The sequence below is a fragment of a genome, unplaced genomic scaffold (assembly GCF_019419815.1).
Source record: "Pyrus x bretschneideri cultivar Hongxiangsu unplaced genomic scaffold, Pyrus_bretschneideri_v1 Contig4, whole genome shotgun sequence".
Classification (NCBI taxonomy): domain Eukaryota; kingdom Viridiplantae; phylum Streptophyta; class Magnoliopsida; order Rosales; family Rosaceae; genus Pyrus; species Pyrus x bretschneideri.
This window is the reverse complement of record NW_025999723.1, coordinates 12,686,159-12,694,886: the sequence shown is the minus strand read 5'-3', so window position 1 is coordinate 12,694,886 and position 8,728 is coordinate 12,686,159. Positions and strand designations below refer to the sequence as shown.

The 8,728-nt window shown below is 36.4% G+C and overlaps 1 protein-coding gene across 2 annotated transcripts; it reads left to right on the top strand.

Moving 5' to 3' along the window:
* The first annotated feature begins 357 nt into the window (after positions 1 to 357).
* LOC103940815 (probable E3 ubiquitin-protein ligase RHB1A) lies at positions 358 to 3,604 on the top strand. 2 transcript variants are annotated; one of them, XM_048565805.1, is made up of 7 exons: positions 375 to 512; positions 1,016 to 1,194; positions 1,628 to 1,747; positions 1,965 to 2,337; positions 2,491 to 2,600; positions 2,723 to 2,825; positions 2,960 to 3,604. In XM_048565805.1, exons 3-6 carry the CDS (start codon positions 1,685 to 1,687, stop codon positions 2,759 to 2,761), a joined length of 585 nt encoding a protein of 194 aa, XP_048421762.1. In that variant the 5' UTR covers positions 375 to 512; positions 1,016 to 1,194; positions 1,628 to 1,684; the 3' UTR covers positions 2,762 to 2,825; positions 2,960 to 3,604. The 2 variants fall into 2 exon arrangements, with proteins under 2 accessions (XP_009349268.2, XP_048421762.1); XM_009350993.3 differs by lacking the exon at positions 1,016 to 1,194 and having other exon boundaries at positions 358 to 512.
* The last annotated feature ends 5,124 nt before the right edge of the window (positions 3,605 to 8,728 follow it).

Genomic DNA, 8,728 nt, shown 5'->3' with positions numbered 1-8,728 from the left:
CACATGCTTATTTCCTAGGCTCCAGATGGTCCTTGTGACCACTTTGGTCCCATAGTGCATCCGTCCTTGTACATAATGTTATGTTATTAGACCAAAACGTTAGTGTGCTAGTAACCCGTTCATGTAAGTCCAAGTTTTTACCTTTCCAAAATTTGTAATTTTCCTCAAAAACCGATTTAACCCAGTAGAAAACCCCACTTCCTACACACCAGATCACGTCATCCTTCAACTCCATAACCATAATGCAAGAACAATGAATGATTAAGTGGTTAATCGCAAACTTAACCAATCAGTTAAATTAAATAATTATATTAGCGTAATAATAGAGACGTGAACTACACGGCCAGACCATTATCATCAGCGTACGCGAGAGGTACTCGTACGAGAGTGGAGTGCATACTGTGCAAACGCAGAAAGCGCTTCCCACAAAAGCCAAAAGCGATTCTTTAATTTCCTTCTATCACCGACTGGATACTTCTTTTCACAAAACGCTATCTTTCCAGCTTCCACAGGTAAAAGCTTTGCTCCTAACATTTAAAGCTCGCGAATTTTGATCAATCATTCATCTGGGTGTGCTTGTTTTTGTGCGCAAGAAGTAATTTTCTTGTTTAGGTCCTTTACTTCGATGAAATTCGCATCTGGGTTTTGATTGGATTTGTGGGTTTGCAGTATTTTATTCAATTGGGCTTCTGTTTGCTATTTTTTTGTGTTCTTTACTGTTTTATGCTAGTTTTTGTTCAGTTGGGGTTTTTGTTTGTCTTAATTGTTGAGTAGAAATAGCATTGGGAGAGTTGAATGTAGTATCTGGAGCACAAGAGGGTCTCACAGACTTTGTGTTTTATTGTTCCTTTTAGCAAGGATTCTACAGGTTGTATTTTTGTTCTCATGCTAAAATACTATAAAGAGTAGGTTCAAATGCTAGGGATTGCATATGTAACATACGAAAATGGAATATGCTTCGAGCACTGGAATTCAAAGTGCAACGCCATCACTAATTTCTAGTGCTGCATCGTAGAAAAAGTTCATACGTTCTGTGGTTTTTGGTCGCTGTAATTCATAGCATGAGATTTCTGGACTGCTGGCATCATGGGCGGTAGCTTCTACAGAAAACTGGCACCATAAGCATGGGCATTAAACACTTCAAGCTAAATGTCATACTTTGGTGAATATGGCGACTGAGAATTTAACAGATGGGTACTTGTGATAACCCCCTTTCTTTTATAGTTGCAGTTCTTATTTGATTGCAATTAGCAATATAAAATCCCATTTAAAATTTTTGGGTTCATGAAACTGTCAGTTTTACAGAGTCTGAAAAGCTAATTACATCATCTCTTCAGAATTTACCAATTATTTTGTTCGCTGGTTGATAATTTTGCAGTTTACTTTTTTCCGACATATTTCTGCCTGCTTGAGACCATATTTTGCGCCTGCCAACTCTTATTTCTTATTCTTGCCTCTTTGCGAGGGTTAATTAAATATTTTAAGCACTTTGTTGTGGCTTCTTTTAGGTTTAGTAACATAATATCCTTTTAATGTAGTAGTATATAATCTTCTTAACTCATAGTAACATATTAATTATCTTCAATCTATAGCAATTGACTTAGTCGCCTATGATGCCAAATAACAGGAAGCAATGCCCCTATATACACTTGTGTTGGGTGTTTAAGAAGAATAACTGCAGAGAATGGGAGGTTGTTGCTGTTCTTGCAGAAAAGCTCATCTGCATGGGGCACCTGTATATATCTATGTACGTGTATCTCCCTTCCCACTCCAACATCCCTTTTGTTATTATAGTTTGCTTTGCATTGAGTACCCAACTGTTTAGGGCTGATGGTGGAAATAATTTTATCACATGATATTAGGAGAGTTTCTTGTTTTTTTCTAATATATATAAGTTTACTGTATGCATTAAGATTTGATTCTTAATTCTTATTCTTTTCTTTTCTTAAAACTCTTTTCTTCAGTGTCCTCCTGTTTTGGAAGAGCAAGAGTCCTTAAGATCTCATGATGTCACAGCCTCCGCAATCAGTGCAGGACTCCTGGTTCATTGGGATCTGGAAACATCAATACCAGACACTTACAGACCACCTCCTCCACCTTTGCCATATGATATGGTCTTTGGATGTTTACGATCAACAGATTCTGATTCTGCCAGGGAAACAATTAGTTGCAGTAGTTTTGATACTTCAGCAACTTGTGGAGATCTTGGGGAATCAGACTGCAAAGTTCAAGAAAGTTCTTTGGATATCTCACCGAAGAAGTTAGAACTTTCAAAATCAAATGAACCTCATGTTTTAGAAAAGGAAGACGAAGATGTTTGTCCCATTTGTCTCGAAGGTGCTTTACCATCAATAGCTCAGGGAACTAATTTTTTTGTTGTATGATTATTTTTCATCTCGATTATGGGAAACTAAGAGACACCATTTTTGCATCGCTTTTCTATTTTGAACTGTAGGTAGCTAATGATTAATCTTGTTTCTCCACTTGTAGAGTTTGAAACAGAGAATCCAAAGTTTATCACAAAATGCGAACACCACTATCATCTCTCGTGTATCCTTGAGTGGATGGAAAGAAGTGATTCCTGTCCTATATGTGATCAGGTTTGCCTTCTGCAACAAGTGATGTGTGCAGTTATTTATAGTTTTCATCATATTGTCATGGAAAGGAGTTCGTTTTTCTAGATACTGACTTTGGTACTCATCTGTCAACAATGCTTGCATAGGAAGTCATTTCACCAACGAAGAAGGTAAAAGGAGAGTAAAAATTACTGAAGCACCTTTGATTTTTGGTGGAATGATGATTTCGGAACAGTCACAATCTTAACGGTGAGCCTAGTTAATTGTTGACTTGATGAACCCTAGGTCCAAATTATTGAACAATCGGATCTCTGATTGCATTTTTGTATGTAGTTTTTAAAGCCCTTATGTTTGCAACTGAAGTTTCTCCTCTGATTTTTCAGGAAGTGGTAGTCGAACATACCTTTAGTTTGTAGCTCTCTAGTGCTTTTACAAAACCAAAGTTTATTTGCTTCTTGAAGTCAGAGATTGCCAACTTAGTAGACTCTGGACCGACAGTAGCACTTTGTTTTGAAACTTGCCAGGGATGTGCGGCCTGCAAATCCATTTATAATTTCGGTCATGCTCAATTGAAGATTGCACCGAATCTCTTTAGTTAGCAGTTTTAGCAGGTCAATTGATGGCAAAAGTTTCCTTCCCTATGTGTATAGCTTGATTCCAATTCTCAGACAGGTCTCTGGATTTTAAATGGAGCAATCAAGAGGTTAAGAACAAGGCCTTCCTATGGAACCAAGGTAACGACGGTTCCGCTTTCCACGTAGGTGGTTTGCTACACTTTTTGTGCAGATCTCTTAGTTTGTTGTAGGAATCCTTCTGTACCATTTGTTGTTATCTGCTGCATGATTTGATTACACACTGCAGCCCTTAAATTTGTAAGTTGTGTAAATCCCATTTCTTTTGCTCTCTGGGTGGATTTGATTTGGAGCATTTGTTTCATGTGTGAAAGCATGCAATTATCAAGAAATGTAGTCCTGAAAAGTGTATCACATAAAGTTGATCATTTTAAAAATAGGGACTAGTTGTGGGGCCTACGTTTTGATACACACAAGAGGATACAAAATGATTTGCGCATGAACCACTTTTGTTCCCGCAATGTTGAGAAGTTGATAGCCCCCTACCATATGTTACCATAAAACTCAACCAATTAGGTCAGTGGGGCTTTCTTTCTAGGGCATGATTATGTTTTCAACTTTATTTTTTTAAGTATAAGAGGTATTCCACCGCACATTGTGATGGTAGACTAATTCTTCTCTCCCATGTAGTTCCCACGGCAATGCCTCCAAATTAAATTGTACACAAAATCAGAGTCGGTAATCCCAATGAATGCAATTGTGTGAGTTCGAACTGGGGTAAGGAGCTCCAAACGTTGCCTTTCAACTTCAATTTTGTTTAAATGCCTATTTCAACTTTCAAGAATTGGGAAACATTTGGAATCCTTGTCTAACTTCTCTATGATTTACAAGTATGCAATTCGGAAATTTGTATCAAACGCATACTAAACAATGAAACACTTGGTTCTTGTGAAAACAAGGAGTTGTCTGCTAGTCAATTGCTCTTTGGCCCTATATACACGCTTTTTCTTTTTTTATACAAGCGATATTGGAAAGAGAGACTAACATTAAAGGGAAAGGGGTGGACTTGGCCTCACAATTGGCTAATAATAATGTGGTTCGAATTCGCCTTTGGCAAGAATTGAACCTAAAACGTCTCACTTACAAGTGAAGAAGAATATCACTAGACCATAGTACTAAGTGGGCGCTTAAGTGTTTTATTAAGCGTGCACTCAAATAATGGAATTGGAGGATTGAAATGCTTTTTAGTGCTGAGAAATGATTAACCCTTAGGCCAGCTCCAATGGATAGGGTATATTTAAACTCTTCGATTGGAAACGGTACATGAGTATCTGACACTATTCATTTAAAAATAATTTTTTTGGGACTATAATCATGGATAAGACTATGTTTAGCTATTACAGTTGAAGAAGGCGTTAGGCCTCGTTTGGTGGGCTAGATGAAATAGGTTGTGATTGAGGGCTTGAGTCCAGTCCATTATTTGTTGTGTCAAAATGTAAGATTGAAAGGATTGGACATGATAGGTTATGATTCCACAATAGAGTGGGTTATCAAATATATTCTTATACATGGGTTATAAATCATGTGTAACAAGTTCATGTCTATCAAATCTCATCCTTAAGGCCCAATCTCATCCATCACGAGTTAAACACAACCTAAATATATTCTCAATCATTGAATAAATGAACACACAACTCAACGATATAGGTTAAGTGTTTTGTTTGGGAATTGGATCCGCTCTTGATCTTAATATCCGGAGTCTAAGGATCAATTCATCCGGACCATTGATTGGTGTGTAAAAGAAATCAGAGTTGTTGGCTTGTGTGTGGTGGGCCAGCGAAATAAATTAATGAAACCATATGATTCAATTTGTGCGGCCCAGATAAGTTAATCCTTAGGCTTTGACACTAAAGTCTGGAGCAGATCCAATTCCTTTTGTTTGAAGAAAACTCAATGATGGCTGGACCCGGCCGAACTACTTAATTCTTAACCTTTAAAATCAAATGATTATTAGTGTGATGAATTTTATAACGCAAATAAAATTTCTTAATAAAATTTCTTACCATGTTAAGCCTCTTAAATGTAAATAAAACTCAATGAGACTATATGAAAACACATTTTCCTCTTCCACTACTTTGTCTTCGTTGATTCAAATTTTATTATTAGACAATAGAAAATTCAAATATTTCTCAAAAAAAAAAAAAAAGGTAGAATTTTTTTTTTTCATTAAGACCCCACATATTGTTGAATACTTTCCACAAAAAATTATAGGGAATTGTTATTGACACTCTAAATTATTATCTATTAATATCTTTTTAAACCTAAATTACCACCTAAGTTACCCCACAAACCCAATCCAATATGTTAATTAATCTTTACCCCCAATTAAAAAATAAAAATAAAAAAAAAAACGAAATTAACCCCAAAGGTCTCAAAGTTGTCAAAGCAAGATAAACGTTAAAACGGTGCTAAGCATGACCTTGGATTGTAGGAACAATCCGGGCCATCGCGGCAAAAGATTAGAGGAACACAAGGCGAGTGATTAGAAGCTATGAACTGGAATGTAGCGGATGTCTTGTTGTCAAAAAGTTAGGCAAAGATTGTCAAATACGGTTGGCATATTTGAGTATGACCCAATGTGGGACAGCTCTAAAACTTCAAAATCATCATTTGTTCATAAAAAAAAATAAAAAAAAAGAAAGAGTTTTTTTTTCTCTATAAAAGCGTATTAGGGTTTTGGTAACTAACTTATGTAGGAGGAGGTAGACAAAGAAAGGTTTTAGTCATAATAGGACGTAGGAAAAAAAGTTGTGTGATTGTAAGGGTTTGGCTATTGAATGTGGGTTAATGGATAAATTTAAGTTTTATTGTTAGTTTAATCTTGTACTTTATTATTTTATTTTTTTTATAGTAAATAAAAAGCATTAAAGAGAGAATCCCCTTATACACCCAGAGCCATTATAGTCAAACATAAAAGCCATGTTAGCCTCCATTGGGAGACAGGCATCCCAAATACAAAGCTCCTTTTTCTTGAACCCACTTTATGGTAATTATGCAATAGGGTAAAAAAGACACTTTACATTTAAGGTTTAAGTTGGGTGTAGAAAGAGGTTATAGGGATTCAAATTAAATTTCCCTATGAGTAATTTGTTTAACATGTTAATTTTATTTTAAATTCAGAATCACATAGCAAATAGTTAATTACGCAATACCTTAGGTCATCTCAACCGAAAGGGCTAAATATAGTCTTGTCTAGAATTATAGCCTTGCAAAATATTATTTTTAAATGAACAGTGTCAGGCCATACTCATATATCATCTCCAACCGAAGAGGCTAAACATAGCTTTTCAATAATTTATTAGTTTTAAATTTATACTTTAAATTTATTAGTTAATCTAATTAAACTACCTTTAGATATTTTCAAGTCTAGCAGTTGAATTTGAATCAATTATTGTAACTGATGAGCTGGACCCCAAAAAGAGGCTAAGAAATGGGCTACATTTGGCCAACCTGATGCCCTTTTGGCCAAATAAAATAATGGCCTAGTGGGGTCCATAGAATTATAACCCAATCTTTGGTTGGAGATGAGTTATTGGGCAAATCAGATCATTTTTTGGTTTTTAGACCTTTAGCCTTCTCTATTGGAAATGACCTTACTGGTTTGGTGCTTTGCCTTGTTCTAGTTGGAATGCAACCATAGTTCCCCCAATTGCCGAATGTCAACACTTCTCAAATGGATTCAGGTGTATATAAGTCACCTAGGACCTGCAGGTCAAGGCGGGTACAAGCGGTTCGGGGCTAGTTTAGGGTAGGTCCAATATTGTTTTTACAAAAAACAGGACGGGGCGGGGCAAGGCGGGGCCTTACAAATTTCGAGGTGGGACATGTCTAAGTATTTGAGAACACAGGTCCCCGACCCAAACCGTATCCACCATCATTTCTCGATTCTTCTTTCCCAGACTAACCCTTCATTTCTCGTTTCTACTCTCAGACTTCTCAACCTCTCCCTCACAATCTCTTTCTCCTTAACTTACACTTTGTCCCCGTCTCCGTCGATCGAGGTCCAGTCCTACCCACCACTTGACCACCATCTCCGTCGATCGAGGTCCCTCCCACCCGCCATCAGGACGAGTTCGTCGACATTAAGAATTTGAGGTCGATGAGCCTTTCGTTGCAATCTTGCTTCCAACTTTTAAAAAACCCAGATTGGTTTTTATTTAGGTTTCCCGAGGGTTTTGGGATTTTGGTTGGGGTTGTTTGGTTTTTTGTGGGTTTTGGGGGAATTTTCTACTATGGGTTTTGGTTTGGGGGTATTTTTTATGTTGGATTTGCTTGATTTTGACTTCAAATTGAAGCTAATAATGTTAGATTAGCCATAGGAGATAGGATTTATGTGATTGTACAAATGTGCTTGATTTTGGGGGAATTTTCTGATATGGGTTTTGCTCATTGCTTGATTTTGACTTTCTTTCTCCATTCTCGTTCTCTTCTCCCTCCCACCCCTTGATTGTGAAGCTCCAGATCGAAGAAGACAATGGGCTCAACTCGACTGCTGCTGATTGGAGAAGACAAGATTGCGAAGCTCTAGATCGGAGAAGACAAAGATTGCACCCGTGGTCCCGGCCTGAATCGGCCCGTTTGAAATGGGTCGGGTTAGGTCCGGTTCCAATATTTGAAATTTCATTACTCACCCCGACCCGCGCCATTGCATTTTCATACAGGTCCGGTCCGGTCCCTCCAAATTTGGGCCCGGCCTTGCCCGTGCCTAGCCCTACTCACGGTACCTAAAATTTTAATATATATTTTATATATAATTATATTTATAAAATAGAATACTTTGTGAAACAAGTATAATTATAACTAAATCAAAGATAATAACATCTTCTTCATTATTAAGTCTAGTTATACTTAGAAACTATGTCATATAGTCTTAAAATGTTGTAATTATTTATTTTATTGTAAGTAATTATAGAGAACTTCAAGAGAAATAAGGCTAAGTGGCCACAATTATAGGGAATTTCAACGAAAATAAAGGTGGAATTTCGCAATTACAGGCAATTCAAAGAAAATAAAGGTTGAGTGGAGCAATTATAGGGAATTTAGAATGAAATAAAGGCTGAGTGAAGCAATTATAGGGAATTTAAAATGAAGTAAATGTTGAGTGAAGCAATTACTATAGGGAATTTAAAGGAATAGAATGACTAAATGAAGCTGCTATAGGGAATTTGTAGAGAAATAAAAGAGAAATATGATTATATGATGTTTATCTTGTTCTTTTTTGTTGGAATGTTATGAGAATATCCATAAAAATATGCTTATCTATAAATAATAAACACAAAAAGATGCTTATCTATCTATCTAATAAATAATATAAAAAATAAAAGTGAATAAAAAAAAGATAGCGGGGTAAGAAATGTTAGCAAAGTGGGGACTATTTAAATTTTAAAGAGAAAAAAATTATTGAAAAACAAAAAGTCAAGAGAAAAGAAAGCCCTTGCCATCTATCTTCTTCATCTTCTTCCCTGGTACGATTTTGCAACTTAGGTTCGTGGCTAGGCATGGCTTTGGTTTGGGTATTTT